The 21,717-nt window shown below is 43.0% G+C and overlaps 1 protein-coding gene across 4 annotated transcripts in view; it reads right to left on the bottom strand.

Annotated features, from left to right (window-relative positions):
• The window catches only part of ANXA11 (annexin A11), a 30,981-nt gene extending 11,277 nt beyond the window's left edge, over positions 1-19,704 (bottom strand). Inside the window, exons 1-8 of one of the 4 annotated variants that reach the window (XM_007430168.4) lie at positions 19,534-19,704; positions 7,688-7,784; positions 7,015-7,127; positions 5,903-6,250; positions 3,282-3,369; positions 3,062-3,156; positions 2,041-2,154; positions 908-998 (exon numbers count right to left, since the gene is read on the bottom strand). In XM_007430168.4, the coding sequence (XP_007430230.1) occupies positions 908-998; positions 2,041-2,154; positions 3,062-3,156; positions 3,282-3,369; positions 5,903-6,250; positions 7,015-7,127; positions 7,688-7,775 (937 nt within the window). In that variant the 5' untranslated portion in view covers positions 7,776-7,784; positions 19,534-19,704. Of the gene's footprint in view, positions 1-907; positions 999-2,040; positions 2,155-3,061; positions 3,157-3,281; positions 3,370-5,902; positions 6,251-7,014; positions 7,128-7,687; positions 7,785-17,801; positions 17,846-18,235; positions 18,383-18,808; positions 19,136-19,533 lie in introns of those variants that run through there. The other 3 variants (XM_088129135.1, XM_007430169.4, XM_088129152.1) reach the window with 3 other exon arrangements.
• Positions 19,705-21,717: the final 2,013 nt, after the last annotated feature.

The raw sequence follows: 21,717 nt of genomic DNA, 5'->3' as shown, positions 1-21,717 counted from the left end.
CGTGGGGTTCCCTGCCTCTTTTCTAGAACAGTAAGACATGAAAGCAGGAGCCAAGGAGATCCAATGGCCAGTTTCCAACCCCCTTGGGAGAGCTGGCAGATAGGAACTTCTGCATGGCAGTGTTTCTAACAACAGCTATAAAAATATGAAAAAGGAGGAGCCTTAAAGAGCAAAAAAAACCCCAACAACAACCCTACATTAAGTATAAAGGATGCTGTAAGCATTGCTCTGGTCTTGTTGTTGTTGTTCAGTCGTTAAGTCGTGTCCGACTCTTCGTGACCCCATGAACCATATTGCGCCAGGCCTTCCTGTCCTTCACTGCCTCCCTGAGTTTGCTCAGTTTCATGGTCATTGCTTCAGTGATGCTATCTAACCATCTCATCCTCTGCCGTCCTCTTCTCCTTTTGCCTTCAATCTTTCTCAGCATCAGGGTCTTTTCCAAAGACTCCTCTCTTCGCATTAGGTGACCAAAGTATCTGAGCTTGAACTTAATTTGCTTCCTGTGGACAGATCCCCCAGATAGACTTCAACAGATGCAGAATTGCCCTTCTTACTGTCTGTAAAACCTAGCTTGAGAATACTTTTCCTCCTCCCACGGAGCAATGGAAGGCTTGGTCCTTTCTTTCTCTTGTGCTTTCGCTCAAGTTATTGGCAATGTCTTGTTACCACTCTATCCATAGCAGCCTCGTGGAAAGGGAGTATCTGTGTTGGATATTTGGAAACGTGAACTCTGCATCTTGGCAATCAGCCCAGAAGGAGATGGAGAACTTTGCCCAAGGCACCACAGCCCTACCCCACCTCCAGGAGAATTCAAGACTGATATCCAAAACTCAGTTTTTCAGACCTCGAGGTGCCAGCTACTCTGCTGGGGATCAGATCAGTGCTGCCTCTGAGCGATGACACTCACCTGTTTTGTATGCTCGGCTGATTTCCTGAATGTGCTTGTTACTGCGCGATGACAGGATCTCTATCAAGCAGGCTTCATCTGTGCCAGCACCCTGAGCAAAGGAAGAAAGCCTCTTCTCGTTATTATGCAGGAGGTCACTCACTAGCTTTTGCCCCCTGTCCACATACAAGGGTTGCCCCAACCCCTCTTTTAAGTCTTGTCTGGGCTGAAGACGTTCTTCCTATATGGCAGCATTTGGTCAATATGAAAAGCAGTGACAGATATGAAAGGAACATGCAGTGCCCTTGTTTTCTAACTTAATAAGTAAGGGCTCCAGAGGAGATTTTAAACATTATTTATAATACAAATATTCCAGAAACCACATCAACAAAATCCATTTTAAGAGACACACTGCCTCATGTGCGGAATGAAGGCAGGACTGTCTCTACAAAGAGCTTGTTGTGTAAGTTTTCTCAAATGTTTAACCAATTACTTAATCAAACAAAATGAAAGTAATAGTACTGAAGTTTTCTTGCACTGTGTACCAGGCATACCATGATGGTTCCATTCCAATCTCCATCTTGGGAACTAGAGGTAAAGATGGTCAAACGACAATGGAAGTCTGATCTTGAACCCCAGGAACTGAGATTTGGAAACACTGAAAGTCAGCTTCTATTTGCTGAAGCTAGAACAATTTGCAAGTATCTTGCACTATCTTCTACAAGATAGGACACACAGGGAAAAGACAGTTGTGTGTGCGTGTATGCACAGATACCATTAGGGATGCACAAAATATATGAGGCTGAGTCATAGTGAATTCAGAAAACCCCACTTTGTATTCAGCAAGTTAGTTTTGCATTTGGGATGGGGCACTTCTCACCTGAAATAGGGCATTTCAAATTCAAAACTAGGACTGAAACGTTTTGCACATCACTATATAATACCTTCAATAACTTGAAAGGGATCTGGGGCAGATATAGAGAAGCTAAGCAAACACATGACTGAATGCAAGGCCTTTCTGCTGATAGTCAGCAGAAAAAGCCAAGAGAAAAATTATTCTGAGGATAAGTCTGGAAGGAGACAGGAAAGAAAGACAAAATGAGCATTTAAATGGGCAAAACATTGAGAGGCACAGCTTTCCTTTAAATACAAACCTTGATAGCCTCTTTTATTTCATGAACATCAAACAGGACAGGTGTTTTCATCATTGCCAAGATTGTCTTCTCAAAGTTTCCAGAGAGCTCTGACTTCAGGTCCTTGATCAAATCCTAATTTTTAGTCAATCCGAAAATGGAGAACAAAGCGTGGTTTGAAACTGTAGTACAGAATCTTAAATAAGGAGATTTAGTAGAAGCAAGCCCCAAAATTATCAGTTTCTCTAGCAAATATTTCTGTTTCAGGGACACAAAACGCCAGAGATAAGAGTCCTACACAACAGGGGTGGGAAACTTTTGTGGGCTGGGAATCACACTCACTATTTGGAATAATTTCTCGCACAGTGGACAGGGCCTGTGTGGAAAAGTGGGCAAGGATGAAGCAGGGATGTTCTTCCCTGCTACACTTTTTAATAGAGATACTACTTTGACTGTTAGTACTAGTAGTATAGCAGTATCTATATGACAATTGTTGCCACTATCAGTTAAACATTGTAATATGTTAACCCACTGTGTTTGTTGAGACCTTCTGAAATTGCCTGAACCATTTGATGTACATATGTGAGTTCATATATATATACATGCACAACCATAATGAAGGTGGTCCATCATGACCTTAGACATCACAAACAAAACTGTAAACTTGACTTGGTAGACCAACGTTAGCAAGTGCCATTGTTTCAACAGAGGGATAAGATGTCCACAGCTGGATTCAGCAACCTGGATGGCACATTCTACACCAGCTGCAGGTTCTCAACCAAACAGAAGGACAGCTGCAGGTAGAGTAGACTGCTTCCTTCACTTTGGCCTCAGCTGCTCTCTCATTCTTCTCTGCCAATTTTTATAGCTATATTTCCTATCCAAGTACTAACCAGATCAGACCATGCTTAAGTTCTCAAGGTCAATCAAAGTTGGCTAGATGCTGCTAACTAGCAGGATGCAGATACAGATGGACCTAAATAGGCAAATGAGCAGTGGAATGTTTGTGTGCCATTACTTCATGTGGGAGAAGTGGCCTTACCTTCCCATAAGCTGTTTTGAATGAGAGCATAATCTGTTGGCGTTGCTTGCTTGAGCGGCTTCCAAGGCACTCAATGATGGCCTGCTCATCAGTTCCTAAACAGGAACATAAAATAATTATTCCTCCAGTTTCATCCAAAGGTATCAGTTGGAGAAACCAACGGTGCACAGTGCTGGCCATCCATAATAAAAAGAAAAGAGGCCAGTCCTGGACTACTCACCAAACCCCTTCATGGCTTTCCTCAACACTTCTGCATCCCTCAGGGGATCGAATGATGGCGCATCATAGACTGTGCCTCGGTTTCCAGACTGTAGTAATGCAAGGAAAAACAAATGTTTCTCATTCCACAACCAATATTTCACAACTAGGCTATTTCCTGTCACGCAAGGCAGCAAATATTAATTAATCAGGTAATTAATACCTGATACACTTGAGGGACTAAAGCTAGCTAGATGTGGCTTGCTGCGACCAGTTAGTTTATCACTTGTATAGTTCTCTTGTCTTTACCATTAGATAAAAGCAAGAGATAAACCTAGAAATCTGACCAACCCAAACTTGAAGCTCAGAGCAAAATTAGTTACTCAGGAGCACATTTTCCTTGGCATAGGCTGGGAATCACCCTAGGTGGCAACAAGTAAAGTATCCCAGAGGATATAAAAGATATGCTTACAGCATCATGTAAAGCCATTAATAACATCCCCCCCCCCCGGCCAATTTATCAGTTTATATGGCTGCCCACTTGCCAAGAAGCTCTGGGTGGCTGACGAGGGTTAAAACATTCAATACAACGAAAACAATAAAAAAATTAAGACATAATAAAGTAAAACAAGGATTAAACACACAACTCCCCAGCTCCTGGGGAAGAACCAAATCTCATGGGCCTTCTTAAAGGCTGGCAGGGATAGGGCCAATTTAAGTTTGGGCAGGGGTTGTTTATTGGGCAGATGCTGTGACAGAGAAGACACGTCTCCTAACTCCCAACAGGTGACACTACTGATGAGACCCAAAACATGCAAGCTTTGTTGGACTGAACAGGACAGAGTTAACTGGAGATAGATGGATGCATAGATAACCAGGCCCCATGCCATGAAGAACTTTACAGATGACCACTAGCACATGGAATTGCAACTGGAACCCTACTGCTGGCCAATGCAATTCACCCAGCAGCGGTGTTGTGCAGGCAAGATGTACCCACTCATGCTGCCGTATTCTGGAGCAGGCAGTCCCATGTAGGGCACATTGCAACAATCCATACAGGATGTGACTAGAGGCGTGAGGAAGTCCCCAAAACCAGTCCAGGAAAATCAATCTCAACAGACGAAGCTGCACTGTCCTCATTTTGATGGCTAGGAGGCTTGAAGACACTTACTTGATGTTGAGACACCATAATGTGTCCAGCAGCAGATGAGTTATGCATTCCATCTCTGAACCAGAAAATTCACCAATGAGCCCACCTTTTTGTTAATTTATTGCATTATAAAAGAGGCAGTGGAGAACAATTTATGCTTCTCCTATCTCATACAGGTAAATGCACTGGTCCACAGGTGTTTTTTTTTTATGTACATACATACATACATATTATTAAATAATTTTTTAAAACAATAAAAATACATATTTTGAAAGAAAAAAGTACAGTAATAAGTAAGTAAACAAAAAGTGCAAAGACAGAAGAAGGGAAGGGAAGGGAAGGGAAGGGAAGGGAAGGGAAGGGAAGGGAAGGGAAGGGAAGGGAAGGGAAGGGAAGGGAAGGGAAGGGAAGGGAAGGGAAGGGAAGGGAAGGGAAGGGAAGGGAAGGGTGGTCCACAAGTATTTTCAAAATTGTCCTTTCTAAATACAACAGGTGGACCATTAGAAAATGCAACCAATAAAATACCTTCATTAAATATGAGCTGAAGAGGCTGGATAGAGAGATCACTACATGGTAACATTTGCATCAGAATTTGTCACAAAGTTACTTCATCACTGTCATAACTGTGAATGGTCACTAAATGAGGACTACCTGTATGTATGTATGTATATGTATGTGTGCGTACACACACACAAATATAAATATAAATATATTTTCCTTGTCCCAAATCTTTAGTTCAATGCAGGCAAGAAATATTTTAACCTGATATAAAATTCCTCATAACTCATCAATTTCCCATCTGGTGATGCAAGTCTGAAGTTTATATTAGATATTTACCAGGAAGATTATGAAGCTTCTGAAAACATTTAACTATGATGGGTAGACTCACACAGGCAAATACTGCAGTCTGCTACAACAACTTTTGTTTTTGTTTGATCGTTTTACTGTTTTAAGGGTGTTTTATAGTTACTGGTTTTACTGTTTTTGTGAGCTACCCAGAGTTCTTTAAGAAGGGTGGCCATATAAACCTTTTAAATAAACAAACAAACAAACAAACTTGTGGGAGGTCCAAGTTATTCCTCAAGAATTTATCCTGGACTTTTCTTCAGATTTACCTCCAAATCTCTGCCTTGTAAGGAAACTGTTAAGATTCCCTCCAGCAAGGTTTCCAAGATCAGGACAGAAGTTCAGGAGCACAAAGGCTGAGAACCTCCATCTCTGAAATGATGCAGAATGGAAAGTTCTTGCAAGGGATGAGGCACAGATAAAGAGGACAGGCTCCGTCATACTGCACCTTGCATTTTTCACTGATGTTCTACCACACTTACGACTTTCATCACCCTATAAAAGGGACTGTCCCTTTCACTTTACAACAATTTGACGAGGACTAATGTTCCTAGAAACTAAGTCTATGCTGCCAAGATTTAGAATCTGCCCTCTTTCCCCTTCCCACTAAAAGAAGAATGCCAAAATATACACAAAAAGGTCCTTACTACTCCAGGGGTGATGGTGGGCATGGTAGAGCCCGAGTAGGATGGCATAGAAGGATTAACAGCTGGGCCCGATGGATAACTTGGCATGGGCTGCTGCCCAGGATATGGCACTGGTTGAGGCTGCTGGGCTGCTGGAGGCATTGGACCACCTGGGTACGATGGATAAGATGGCATTCCTGTTGGTGGGTTTCCTCCTGGAGGTGGCGGGTATATCCCATAAGACGGCTGCTGTCCCTGTGGTGGTTGTCCAAAGCCCCCTGGAGCTGCAGAGGGATAGCCCCCAGGAGCTGAAGGATACATTCCCTGTGGCATATTGGCACCCCCAAACGTTCCTGACAGATTGGAAGCCTGCAAGAAAAACACCATCAAATATTCAAAGAATGAAGATGATTTATATCACAGTACAAAGTATCAGCAATCGTTTCAACCATGGAGGGCAACATTATCAGGGTAAGTCCAACCATAGTAGGAAGGAAGGAGAAAGGGAAGGAGATGAAATATTTGATTTCTCTTGATTTTATTGTGCTGAGCAGCTGCTTGGGTGAACTTCTCCACATAAGTATGACACAGTAGTTAAGATGCAGGGCTAGGTGCAATCCAGCCCACCCTCAGCTATGGAAGTTCACTGGGTGACTTGGGCGTGTCTCTCCCAGCCCAACCTATGTCACAGGGTTGCTGCTGTGAGGATAATATGAAAGGAGTTTCCCGCCTAAGTTGTTCTGAGCTCCTAAAGGAAAGGCATAATAACATGGAGTTGGGTGGCCAAAAACTTCAGATGATGATGATGATGATGATGATGATGATGATGATAAGACTATTGTTATCTGCATTGCAAAACTGCAGGCAACCACCAGAAGGTAGAAAAAGGCATTTTCTGAACCTCTTGGTTACTATCTAGTGGTCGGTGGTAGCCCAGATATGATAGCCCTAACAATGGCCAAATTGCAGGATCTAAAATTATTGTTCCTATTTGTTTGTTTATTAGATGTAGAGGCTACCTAACTCCATAAGACTATGGAGAAAAACAGAAGGCAAAATTGCAGACAACAATCTCCACAATTTGCTCCAGCTGAAATGTTAAAATGCTTCATCTTCAAACTGGAGTTACTCACCATGCCTGCCATATAATCCGGATTAAACTGACCCGCATAGTTTCCAACGTTTTCTAATCCAATTGGAGGAGGGTTTGCAGGGGGGTAGCTGGGGGCACCCCAGGGACTACTGCCTGGAAATTAAAACACACAAACCAATAAAAACAGACAACCTAGGTGAATATGAGTTGAGGACTATTCACGGAAACTGTGCTAGCCCAAACAGCTGTTTTGCTACCTGTTGATGAAACCAGATTTAGTCCTTCTTCCCTAATGATTTACTCTCTATCCTGAGCTGTTCCTTTTCCTCAAGGATAACTAACTGGAGCAAGAGATGCTCCAGGATAAGTAGCAGATTGAGCCATGTCACCCCCATCAAGAAGCAACTGATAGCAGGAAAAAGAAAGGGGCCATCACATACACACCTGTGATGTAGTAAGATTTTTGTTGAACATTCTCAATTGTAAATACCCACAACTAAAAATATATAGAACGCAGTAGTCCCCCTGGGCCATCTAGCAAAGGAACTCACTGTACTTGAATGAAGAGGATTAACTCAGTTTTGCTCTCTTGAGGTATCTGGGGAAACAAAGGCCTTTCTGCATCCATTACTCCCTTTATTTATCTCTTTCGCTATTCAGTTTCCACCAACCTGTTCTAACAACCACACCTTAAATGAAAAAAGCAAACTTACCTGGAGCAGCAGGTGGATACCCACTCGTAGGTGGATACCCACTCGCAGGTGGATATCCGCTTGCAGGTGGATACCCTGGATAACTCATCTTGTAAATCTGGAAGAAAAGAACACAAATATGCCTACTTAATAGACGATGATAAAATCATCTTCAAAGCAAGCTCAGTTCCTGTGACTTTACGATCAGGTCCATGAAGTTTTCTTGATAACAATATAGAATTGTACTCTGTGTGTGTTGATTATATAATATAACTGCCCAGAGTCACTGGGAGTTGGGCAGCATATAAATTTAATAAATAATCATAATTAATAGGTTAATACCCTAATATACCCAGTATCTTTAGAGTTGTGATGGAATGGAATTATGAAGGCCAGGTTCAGGGAGATAAGCGTTTTCTTAGTTCACCACAAGAGCGTGGGAACTTCAAGAGGATGAAGCTGGCACCAACTTCCAAAGAACTCCAAGAGACAATGCAAAATCAGTTCAGCTATGTTCATTAGCTGCAACCTCTAGCAAGAATCTCCCCAGACTGAACCCCAGGTCCCAAGCCAGCCAGCCAGCCACAACACTGTGAATTCCTCAGGGAGGTGCCAGCCTCATCCTCTTGAAGTTCCCACGCTCTTGCGGTGAACTAAGAAAACGCTTATCTCCCTGAGCCTGGCCTTCATAATTCCATTCCATCACAAGAGTGAAACTTGAATATTTCAGAAGCAATGTAAAAAAGCCACCCCGACTTCTGCAACAATGGACTCTTAAGACCAAGGCATAAATTTGGTGAAATCCAAGAGCAATGATGGCCTGCTTAGGGAGTTCAAACACTTTTAAAATATGCAATGGCAAATACGCATTTATATCATGACTGCATGGAGGAAACACAGCAATTTTAGCTCTGTTAAAAATCTGCATACTTTAGAAATATATTTAATCCCGAGATACATATACCTACTGCACGTATGGATTATATGTGTGTATTTCCTCCTGAACATACAAAGCATTTTAAACACCCATGTTAAAGTAGCTCGCTCTCTGGTGAACTCCTTCAGCAAACAATGATTCTGCTGAGAGTCTCATTTCTGTTCTCATTAGATAAAGTTTCCTTTCTCCCAGAAAAAAAGTCAAGTCACTTTGCTATTTTTTTTTTCCAGAGGAGCAGTGGTTTAAAAATTATTCTGCTTTTCAAAGATAAGATTTACATATGTAACTTTAAAAAAAAATGATAACACACAGACTATACAAGAGGAATCTGGTGTTCTAAGTAAATTATCGTAAGACATTTATTGATTGCGCCATAGAATCAAATGCCTGTTAGTGAAGAGGAATAAGGAACATCAAAGACTAACCATGTTGGGACTTAGCAGGTAGCTAAATGTGTTGAGCCTATCTGAGCTTGAGTGAATTGTAGCCAGTAGGTTATAACCAACATCAACCTTCCAATATTTGGTTGGATCCAGGAACTATATGAATATTGTAGCTTCTGTTAATTTCTGTCATGATCAGCAGTTATGGTTAGATAACATTAGAGGAATAATGGCACAGCAGAACACTTCAGCTAGTTCTACTTTATACATTTCCAAAGGACATATAGGGAAAAATGATGGGCACAACCCAATAATATCTTTTAACTTAACCCCAAGACAGACGTTTCCCCTATCTAGGGCTACTATTCTGAGCTGTGAAGATTCTGGGTGACATCAGATGGCAGCAAAGGATTAGAATTTCCAGAATCTCTTTACTGTCACCTAGTGGTTATGCAGAGTTTTGCAGCTGAGATACGGCAACCCTGCTATTTTTTCCTGGTGCATCCTCCAGGCGTGTTCTATTTGCAACTCCTGGAATTCCATGCCAGTTCGATCTTCAGCTGGATAGGAATTCTGGAAATTGCATTTCCAACACATCTGGAGAAGACCTGGTTAGGGAATGTTAAGTAAGCTATAGTATTACATGCATGTTATCGGCTACTAAGTCAAATTTATGATGATGAAGATTTCCCTAACCAAGAGATGGGCAACCTCTCTGGTAGGAAATGGCTACACTTTGAGAGGATTGTGCAAGGCAGTGATCTGATGACCTCACACAAGTGAGCCAGGTTCTATTTTCAGGAAAGCTGTCGGGGGCAGAGACTGAAAGGTTATTAAGGAATGTGAAGCCAATCCAATGGATAATAGGCAGTTGTTTTTGTTTTCAGTCCAAAATGGGTGGGAAACTGCACTGTTTGTTGGCTTGAGGGCTGCAGATGTTCTAATCAGCGCCTTTAAGCATGAGATACAAAGAAAGAATGACTGATTGATTTCTGAACCTTGTTGAGATTTCTCTTTCCTTTTCCAGCTCAGATTAGGTTTGCCCCAATAATGCCTGACTCAGTGGTCCAGCAGAACCCACAATCAACCCTCTCCTCTCCTTTTTTGCACTTTTAGGAAACCTAAGCAAGCTCATGAATGGTTCCTGGTTTTGTCCTCTGCAAGCAACATTACCTAAACCATTCAGAGATCTTGAACTTTTGTCTCAGCTGGGAAAAAAGAAAAAAGAGAGAGAAAGGAAAAATAGCAGTTGTCATCAACAGGATGCCAAAGTGGAACTTTAAAGCTCAGCTTTTTTCCAGAGCCAAAGAACAATTTCCACTTCTAGCTTCTAAGGGAAAACAAGAGGAAAAAACAGATGAAACTCCTGAACCTCTTTTCTTGCCATTTTCCCAGATTAAAGCATGAAACAAGCAAACTCAGGATGCAATTTGATAAAGCAGGGCAGTAAAACAAAATTGGGCAAGTCAGGAAGGCAACGTTGAGTGTGCAGATGGTAATTTACCAGGGATTTGCTAAACTTCTTGCTCCAGGGCTAAAAAAAGAACAGAGCTATTAAGCCACGTGCTCCCTCTCTGTGCATATCTGTAATTACATTTTAGAATGCCTGAAGACATTTCCTCACACATCCCACTTCAAGCTGAGCTCCAAGTGACTTCACGGATGCACTCAGGTTTGTTTCTTGGTCACAGAACAGGAATAGCTCACCACTGCTTTCTTCCTGGAAGTTTTCTGATTTCCTAGTCTAGCCCCAAACCCAGGGATCTCCCATCCAAGCATTGACAAGATCTGATCCTGCCCAGTTTCTTGACATCAGTCATAGCCACTGCAAAAGACTTGAGATCTGCTCCTTGCAAGGAGACTGCAATACAGCAGTCTCCAGAGGGTTTAGAGCTCTGGGAGATGAGGGAATAACCATCTTGCTCAAACTGTGGTTGGCACCTTTGAAAGGACACTAAGTTTGCATACTTCCTTTTCTAATCACTTCTGGAAATTGCTCGTTAACTGCTTTTCAGCTATTAGAAACTTTTAGATCAACAGGTTTGACAGCACCAGGTGAGTTTCCATCAATTTTTAGCGAATGAAGTTTTAACTACAAGTTTAAAACCTTAAACAATTTTTTTAAAATAAATTTTGAAATAAAATTTTGGAATTAATTATAAAAAATCCTTCTTGTGGGAAAATGCTTTTATTCTGAATTAAAAAACAACAAGAGAAGATTTTAAAAATTGGACCCTAGAGGGAACTAGAAGGAACTAAAGATTACAATTAAAGGAGAAGAACACTTAAACTCGACTTACAATTACAGAATGAGGCAAAATATTTTAACACTGGACATATTGAAGGATATTTTTGAACAATGGACCCAGAAGTTAACTTTAAGAGTGTCTGCCTCTATAGATAGACTGTATCTAAATGAAGTTATGGAATAGGCACAAGTTCTACCTGACAAGATCGACATGGGAAAAGATGCTACCCTGGACATACAGAAGAAACTGGCTGATGTTTTAATAATTAAAAGGAATATACAAACAACAAACCAAGAGAATGGACCCAGAAGTTAATTTTGGATAATTTTTGGATAATAATTGGACCAGAAGATAGTTTTGGATTATTTTCCTATATTGGATTTACAAAAGAGGCTTGTTAAAGTTTTGAATAATTTTGTGAGAAGGGACAAAGAAAAAATGAAAAGAAATCAAGTTCTACAACATTATTCGAAGGAAGTAAGATTAAGATTTTTAGAAGTAAAAGGAAGGAATATAAAGTTGGTTTATTTGATCAAGGTTACAATAGATATGTTATCTCTGTTTACCCTTAATGGACTTTTGCTGACATGAGGACTGAAATGACAAGTCTTTATGGATTTGTTTATAGATAAGAAATGAGATATGGGAAGAAGAGATCATTTGTTGTATTCTGAGAGAAGGTGATAAGTTATTAAAATTGTTTATACTTGTGATGAAAGTGGGAAGTCACTTATATATTTCTTTACTATATTTTTTTTCTTTTCTATTTCTATTTCTTTTTCTATTTTTCCCTTTTTTCTTTCTATTCTGCACCTTCTACTCTTTCTTTTTATTCTCCTTTTGTTGTCAATTTGTATTAGCTTTTACTGTTGTAATTATAACCTTTAATAAAATTACTATTAAAAAAAAGATTTTTGGAAGTGGTTCACTATTGCCTCCTTCCCAGGGCTGAAATCACAGTCCATACCTGACGATTATCTAAGGTCACCTCCAAAGCTTTTTTATTAATTGACGGCTCTGCAACGGAAGTGATGCAAAGTGGCTAAGGTCAGCTGCCACTGTGATGTTACACAACTGCCTAGATCAATGCTACATCCAAGGCACTACGGGGAACAAGATGGAAAAAGAGCTGGTCAACTTTGACTTAGAAAACTGTTGCCACCCACCACTGTTACCGTTTATCAGAGCATTTTCCCTAAAGGCCCCTTAAATGTGGTGGTGACTGGGGGCAAACAGGCAGGAGAAAGTCCCCCCCTTGCTTCTCCAATGTAGAGCTCCTAAACATATATCCTAAGTTTTCATACAGAAGCCTTCAATCAACTTTCATTCATTCTTGCATCTTTTTTTCCTGAATCCCAATTGTTGAAGAGCAAATGGACCAATGGATTATAAGTGAGCCTCCCAGATAAGAGAGGTTCTGCATTTGCTTTTCAAAGCAACAGAAGAAACATCTAGTTAAAAACCAGATATATGCAGCTTTGGTGGTTGAGGACCTCATATCCTGTTCTGAAACCCATGACAATCATTTGACATCTGTTAGACTGGAAGATCATTCAAGTTAATTCTTGATTACACCCTTAACTTAAAGCTGTTCAAAGACAGAAATCAACACTTTTTCTCCTTAAGACAGGGCCAATATGCATAGTCTGCTTGGATTCAACTCCAAATCACTCCTGTTCATTATACCTGTATGTTCCTAGACCAGTTTGCAGTATTATCCCTGTGTATTGATTTCACTTTAACTACCCTTTTTGTTTCACTGACTTTAGGCACGTGTAACAGTCTTTAAAATGGGCATATGTCCATGCACTCCAAAATGGGTAAATATTATGCGTAACTTTTTAATGATTTGTAGGTATTATGATTCAGTTTCCTGAATGCTTTGTTTGCATTTGATTAATTTCCCTCTGTTTAGACAAACGATTCTTGGTCTTCCTATTGCCGATGAAAAATGGAATTAATAGTTGAATTTGTTTGCATATACTAATACCGAAAGAACTATCAATATTCAGGCAATAAGATTATTATTTTTTCTCACTATGCTTTTGAAAGCTGCAATGATCCTGTTAATTAAAAAATAGTGCTTTCTCATTACCAGCTTCCTTTTGAAAAGAAATGATTAAAATATATTCATAAAATAATAAAATAATGAAATGTTCATATAGAAAGCAATTATGAATCACAAGACAAGGCAAACACATGGCTGGATGAAATTATTAAACTGCTAGCTAGCCAATTTCAATTTTCCGAAAAGCAGCACAATTTTCTTATGTGAGAAGTCCCTTGTTAAGGATAAATAAGGCCTTTACATCAAGGCAGCCGTATGAATAGAGGATTTGTAACCATTACAGTGTTTTAGAAGTTTGCCCTGTTTCTGATGCTGTGGCATTAACAGGACCACTTTTTTAACACTTCAGAGTTCCTAACATACCATTTTCAGCAATTGCTATAGCCATTCAACATTTAATTGTCTAGCAACTTCAGTAATTTGCTTTGGAAGGTGATTTGCCCTTCTTTGCACATTTTATTACTCCCTGGTTGTCTTAATGAAAGATTTCATGTCAGGAAGTTCCATCAGTACCAAAATATCACTGGAACAGGCTCAGCCACTGAGGTTCTGAAAGCCACTGACCGCAAATCTTAGATTCTTAGTTAATTTACAGACTTCCACAAAGATCTGATGATGGTTACCGTCTTCATGTTGAAGGCTTTAAAACCAGCCTAGAGAAACTCATGGAGATGGTTATAGCTAATCAGCAAGGCTATATATTGCATTTGATAATAGAGAAAGGATGGTTATGAATACAGCTACTGGAAAATACAAGTAGGAAGGTGATGATTTCCTTCTGATGTCCAGTGATGGACTAAAAGTACCCTCCATCTGGTCCAGCCAGGCTGTGCAGTGATCCAGATTCGAAGGGCAAAGTGAGATATGAAGAGTGCATGGATACATACAAAATTCTGGTCATGCACACCTTAAAGGAGTTGCATCTTTTCCTAGGCTTGCATGGACACCATCTCCAACTGAAGCATGATCGGAGGAAAAGGCCATTTTGTTTCTCGGAGTGCACTGCTCAAATCACATTCTAGCCTTTGTGTAGCCCTATGACACATTTTCCAACTCTTTGCAAGAAATTTTATAGTCATAATTGGCAAGTGTTGGATTGGGTTGGCTCAACCACAGAAACTCTCTCTTAGCTTCTATCTATCTATCTATCTATCTATCTATCTATCTATCTATCTATCTATCTATCTACCTACCTACCTACCTACCTACCTACCTACCTACCATCTATTGTTATGGAAATCATATGAAAACAGGTATCTACGTAACTTGCTTTGTGCTTCTGGAGGAAAGATAGAACAGAAAGACAAGAAATAAATAAATCTTGTGCTTTTTAATAAAATGTGTTAATCTGAAAAGGTGGTACCAGAGTCCTTCTGAATCAAAGACCTAACTATCTCTCTCAGCTGCTATGCTTGGGTTAATGAACTTTCATAATTGCAGAAGTTCATAAAAGCCTAACTTTCCAGAGCAGATTGTAAGAATTCTAGCCCATTCTACTTCTTAAAAAAGGCAAACCTTGGTCATCATTTAGTTCAATGGTCAAACTCGTTAGTATTACTATGCATGAACTAAGCTTTTCCCCACTAGCAACTAATTGAAGTACACATTTCTGCTTAGCCCCCATGATGCTGCCTTTATCCTATCTCCAACCCATGAGTGAGGCAGCTTTAAATCATCCCTAACTGTACCACTGTTGAATTAGTATTTTCCCTCTTATTCCAACACCACCCTAAGGAAGCCTGAAAGCATGTAGAACCCATTACCTTTGGCCCCCACTACCTCAATGAGAAATCCCGTGACTGCAGTGGCTTGAAATAGTGACCACAGAGGATAAGGGACAGCAAACCCAAGGATGCGGAGAGGCCAACTCGGTAGTGAGGAAAGGCCCTGAATGTGCCTTTTATGGTTTCCAGAACAGGCTATAATGCAAAAGCATTCCATAGCAGACAAGTCAATTTTTAAAAGGTTCCCTAAAAGTACAAAATCTAAACACCGCTTGTCTAATATAACCCAAGGAAGATCACCTTCTATATCCTCAATGCTTGCTCTGTGTTCAGGCTGCTTTCTGGATACTAAATGTGTTTTGCGCAATACAAACCAACCTTCTCCTACACAGGAAGGTTTTGTATTTAAGTTGGCACCATCATATCACATTTATAATTACCTAAAACATCTATTTGAATTTAGCATCCATCTGCAAGAATCCTTCACCAAGTTGGAATGTTTGGTGTGACTTTTGCAGCTGGATCCTCCTCCTCAGCTGTGCCCTTACTTGCTATGATGTATTGATTAAAATTTGTTCTGGCTGGCAAGGACCATAAAGTTAGTTGCATTCCGATACTGACCCTTATTCTACACTGTAGATTTCCTCCCTATCCACGCTGACAAACTATTCCCATTTCTCAATTCCCAGTTCTCTTCAAAATCCTTTCTAATTGTTTTCAGTAATTTCCTTGAATTGTGATACTTCGAAACTGTGACAAAGTTTAAAAGGGCTTACTAAAAAGGCTAGAGCCAGCTCCTTAAGACAAAGTCAATATTTATGTAAAGTCACTATTATCTGGAGCACATCATGTATACATTCCAAGGAGGAATGGGGAGACCAGCTGAAGAAATACACAAGTGACAATAAATTAATTAGCATTGGCCTAGCATCCAACAAACTATAGAAGAGTCATTAAAATCAAGCCTCAGCTGAGAATTCTTGTTTGGAAGGGATTCCCCCCACCCCACCCTCGCCACTCTTCTTTTACACAGGCCCTAGGCCCTGAGAGAATGCAAATGAATGAAAGAGAGCGAGAGTGAGTACACAAGTGTGAGGGCCAGGGTGTTTGACATTCTAAACCAGTAAAGCTTTATTGTTGCTAAAACTCAGCGTGCTTGCTCCTCACTGCAGATCCTAGCCACCTCTGAATGGAAATCCAAGAATGCTAGAAGGAAAAGTTAGGGAAAGGAGTCCTATGGTTTTTTAATAAATCCTGACCCTAACCCAACTGCAGTCACCTGTGAACAGTTCATCAAAGCAAGTGGGAAATGCTTTGAGCAGGTATTCAAAGAGGAAAGTGATGAACTAGTAAGTGGGAAGCAAAGTAAAGCAAGAGGAGAGTTCATTGTTTAAAAGGCAAGCTGTGCCTTCTGACCAACGATGGAGACATTTAGCCTACTCTGAGAAGCTCATCCAACTAAAGGAACTGGAGGCTGATTTCTTGCATTTTCCATGCCAACCCCCAAGGAGGTCATAAGCCATACAGAGGAATGGCTGTTTGCATAAGGTTAAAATGCACAAGGAAATGTGTGCTTGAATTAATGAAGAGGAAAAAGGACAAGAAAACTGGACTTGGTAAAGGCATTTTGTTCCCCTCTCACCTACCAAGCAGATACAAATTCTGCTGCTACAGAAGCTTTTCATCAGGCACAGTCCTCTCCTGATTGAATTAAAATACTGCAATAGGGGCTCAGGCCAGCCAAAAGTTCTTTCAGCCAAAGTCCTGCTGAAATCAGTGTACAGAGGAGACTCACGTGGCAAGGAAACCTTGTGTTCAGCTGGGCCAATTTCATTAGCTTGACTTGGAGACCATAAAAATCCCTGAGCAATCTTGGCGTGGCCATCTGTCCTCCATGAATAGACATGGGATAAACTAAGGATAAAAATAATATCAAGCCCCCATAAACTGCATGAAACTTTTCTATCCCAACAGATTTGCAAAGATTTCAGGCCTGCATGGCGGGGGGAGAGGGGCGGGAAGCCCCCTACATCCCCTGCTTGTCTGCTAATCTTGTTTCCAAGAGACATACAGGGCCAGGAATACCATGTTTTCCCTATAATACTTTGCTGGCTTTAAACACTCTCTTCCAAAAGGCAACCTCCAAAAATAGCCCCTAGATACAGCAGCAGCTGGTATCTGATGTGCAGGAAAATGACATTAGGGAAGCGGATTAAGTTTATTTATTTATTTATATTTCAAATTTGTCACCACCCATCTCACTGGAGCGTGACTCTAGGCAGGGACAACTTTGAAATTTACTTGCAACAAAACCAGCCCAAACAGGTAGAAGTAACAATATTATGAAGATTTGCAGAAGATATGGACAAGCTGTCCTAGAAAGAAAAGGGAGGGAGGAGGAGAAACACTGCAATAGATGGGAATCCCCTCGGATTCAGAGAAATGTTTCAGGCTGTTACTGTAGGCCTCCAGGAAATACATATTTTTATTGTGCAGGAGCAAAAGCTTAGGATAAATGAGACTGTGGCATTTGAACTGAGCTGAGTATCTGAAGACTCCAGAGCACAACGCAGACAACGTCACAGAAGGCGCAACTGCATTTTAATAGCAAAGGGACCCCACTGCCATTTAAAATATGTATAACAGCCTATTTTTCCTCATCACCCTCAATGCAGTGCCTCGCTGCCAGGAAAAGTGGAATAAAGAGCTCTACGTCCCCCACCTCACTGTTGCCATTCATCAGCAACCTTGACTGAGCTTGAAAAAGGCCGAACCTGATTAACGCTGGGATGGGAGACCACCAGAAATCCCAGGCCTTTAGGCTAGAGCTAGACCGAGAAGGCAGCGATGGCAAACCCACTTCAGCGTCCTTGGAGTAAGATGGAGATGTCCAGATGGTCACCTGATTTAAAGTAAATGTTACTTTACTTATCCCTTGAAGGAGTCCTGGGGACAGAGACAATTGCCAAACTCCATCTTTGCCAGTATGGCACATTCCCAACATTCTTGGCTTGGCTAGGAGAAAGTAAGTCTGACCTATTCACAATGGGGTCGTGCCCCCTTACCCCCGTCCCCACCCACACACTGCCCCAATGCAAACCCAGATCCTTCTTTCGGGATTCTCCTTCCAAGCCAAGCTCCCCATTACTGTGGCAGCATCCTTCGTCTGCATGTCGGGACAAACTTGGTTACGTTTCTTTTTTCGCACCTTGGGCGAACCCCGTTCAACCGCTTCCGCGTTCTTGCCAAGAAACCCAACGAGGAACGTCCCGAGTCGCCCGGAGCCAAACCCGAGAAGGAGGTCATGCGGCACCCGAGGGCAACGCTCGGCGCGGACGCAGCCCGCGAGCCGAGGCGGCGGCGAACTCCTCGGGACGGTGGAGACCTCCGGGGCGCGAGCTGCCGACCGCTCGCCGCGCCAGGCTCCCGCGGGCCGCCCTTCGCCCGGGAAGGCCAGCAGGAGGCCGCGGCGCGGCAGGATCCCGGGTCCTTGCCAGGAACAGCGCAGAGAAACCCGCCCGGGCGAAGGCCGAGGAGCTCGCTCCTTCCCCGCCCGGGACTACGCCCAAGGCTGGCAGCGCTTCCTCCATGTTTGCCCGGCGGAAGCGCCCCGGCCGGGGAGAGGAACGGAGGAGCCTCCCGCGCCGGCCCCAGCGGCTGCCCTGTCCAGCGCTTCGGCCCCGGCCCGGGCTCTGCCCCAGCCACCGCGCCCCGCGGGGCCAGCCGCGCTCGCCAGCGGCAGCCCGCCTCCGGGCTCCGGCGTCCCGCACTCGCTCCCTACCTGGCAGGCGAGGCTCCGGCCGCGCGGGCGGCGGCAGGACGGGGCGCGGCGGCGGCGGCGGCGGCGGCGGGCGCGTCTCCTCGGGCGAGCGCGGCGACTTTCTCAACGCGGGGCTGCGCGGCTCCTTCCCTCTTCCGGGACGAGAGCGGAGCGCGGCGGGGCCCCAGGGCGGAGTCTCGCCTTCTCCGCCTCCCTCCCGGGCTGGAAAGGCCGGGCGGGAGGCGGCGAACAAGGCTGCGGTTCAGAGAGGCGCCGGGGAAGGAGCCGAGCGCGCGGCCCGCTCTGCTTCCGCCTCCCCGGCCTGGCCTGGCCTGGCCTGGCCTCTCACCTGGGCGGCGCTCGGGGGCCGGCAAGACGCGCGCGTCGCCCCCGGCGATGGCACGGCAGGTTGCCCTTTCGGAGAGCGCACGACTCTCGCTTTTCCTACGCAGGGCCGTTAGCGCAGAGCCACCGGAGCTCCCGGGCAGCCTCCCCAACCGCCCGGTCAGGTCGGAGCAGGTCACAATGGGGTGCCCTTCTGACGCGCGCGCCCCGGGGATGCTACGAGAAGGGGCGAAGAGTCCAGACCCTGCCGCGTTTCTGGCTCCTTTCGCGTGCCGGAGTTGGAAAGTGAATTCGCGCACACCCGGGGCCAAACAGCAGCCGTCGTTGCCTGGAGATGCTGTCCTGAAATCAACAGCCTGGCGGCCTTTGGGGGTGGGGGGGAGAGGGACGACCTGGCCTACCTTGTTGGGGGCTAAAGAATGTTCTTCTTCTGCCCTTTAATGAGCCTGCCCTTCAGCGTCTCTTCCGGGGAAATCTGCCAACTTCAGTCTGGGATCTACTACAGTCCAAGCCTTTTCAGCAATGTTCCAACACACTTAGGTGTGGTTCCTTCCTACGGGCAGCTGCGCCATCAGTTTACAGGCCGTTTTAAAGGCCCCTGGAGCAGCCTCCGGCAAGGGAAAATATGAATGGGTGTGTGCCGAGTATCCTTCTTCCGAACAGCAGCTTCTCTATTTCACTTCAGAGCCTGAGTAGTCTGACGTAAAACCACACCTCAGAGCGGCTTCTATTTAGGAGCACACAAACTTCACCCAAAGCACAGCTGTTCTTTGTTATTAGCAAACAGCTAATATGTAAACACTCGCCAGCTTATGTGTCATTCTGTAGTTGGCGCATATTTGCGAAGCAAGAGAGAAATTTCCCTGTAGGGAAACTCAGTGAAACACACCAGGCCATGTTGTTTATTTATAGGATAAAGGTAATGGATCTAGTTAATAAGATGATCCTTTTTTACCATTTTAATTTCATGGATTGGTTTTATTTATTACATTTCCATCACCATTGATAGCCATGATTTCCTAAGTGATTCACATTCACATTTTTATGTGTTTATCTGTTTATTCAATCTAGAGGCCAACCAATTTCATAAGACTCTGGGCTGCTGACAGCATGAAATGCAGGAAAATGATAAAAGCGTAGATCGTGCACGTCCAGAAGAGGACAAATACAGAACATAAATAGATAACATTCCCCAGGGTTTCCAACAACTTTTTGAACATTGTCAGGGTGGGAGCCATACACGCAGGAGATGCATACAGGCAGTTCCAGACAATAGGATCACCATTAAAAACAGTGATGATCACATTTTAAATGGAAGGTTTGCTTTAAAAAATGTAGGCTTTGCTTCTTCTCTATTCTTACCCATCAAATCAAAATAAGCGCACCATTGATTCGAGCTCAGCTCCTGATTTTGAGTGCTATTCAAATTAACAGCAGTGAGAACTGCAGTTTCAATTGATTTGAAAGGCTTTCTTATCGTCAGTCTATTTACCTCAATTTTTTTTCCCCCCTGTACTTTCTAATGATCTAATGGTCTTTTCTTGCTTACCCAAAGATGCTAAATCCCCCCAGAGATCAGACTCGCCCTGACCCTGCTGGCTTTTCGCAAGCCCTTAAAAAGTTGGCTTTGCCATCAAGCCTGGAGCCCTTAGGATGTAAGTCAGCCAGTTTCCTGGTTATGTTAACTAGGATGATTGTTAGTGTTGTAGACTGGTTGCTCGGCTACTATCCATGCTATTTATAATTTGGTTTATTGTTTACTGTTTTTAATTGTCAGCCACCCAGTGTCCTGTACTTAACATAGTTGGCCGTGTACATTTAATTAATTAATTAATCTGAATTAAACTTTTAAAATGTCCAAAATACTTGCTTTAGAATTGTGTTTCCTTATAGTGGTCCATATCTGACTTCCAAGTCTAGCCAGAAATGTCTTGGTGGTCTCCAGTCCAAAGACTAACCAGATCGGATCCTGCTTAACTTTTTTCACATGTAGCCCACAGCAGATGTCCTTCAGGGGGGCTCTGGATCATCTGGGGCAGCTTGCAGACTTGCCAGAAAGGCTGGGGAAAAGGGAGAAAGGATTTGTTCCTTTCTGTCTGCTGCTGAAAGCAGTTCTTTCTGAATAAATATCAACCTGGTTTGAATTTCTTGATACAAATTAAACACTGTACAGGTGTGTTTTCATGGTGGGACAGCCCCCTAACTCTGACCCCTGACACCTTCTATATGACAAAGTGACTGATACTCCCCAAAGTGCTGAATTCAGTGCACAAAAAATGATGAGAATGTGCCCTTTGGGGACTGGCCATGCTTCAAATATCATGAATCACTTCCTATACTGGTAAATTTACTTCCAAAAAACCATCAAGCTACATTTGGAATGACTGGATCGTCTCAGTAATGCCAGATACCCCCAGCAGGACCTTTGGGGAAGATTGTCTCATTGGATCGTATCAATGTTATCCCAAAACATTCTGTCCCCTGAATGAGTTTTGTGCACCTCTATCACTGGATGCAAAGACCCATCTCCCCTGAGAAGTCCATAATGTTGGGAAAAGTGGAAGAAAACAGAATGAGCAGTAAGA

This window comes from Python bivittatus, unplaced genomic scaffold, assembly GCF_059951505.1.
Source record: "Python bivittatus isolate LINGU-HERP-01145 unplaced genomic scaffold, Pbiv_v1 ctg000050_np1212, whole genome shotgun sequence".
Taxonomy (NCBI): Eukaryota; Metazoa; Chordata; class Lepidosauria; order Squamata; family Pythonidae; genus Python; species Python bivittatus.
This window is presented reverse-complemented; position numbering and strand designations above follow the sequence as displayed.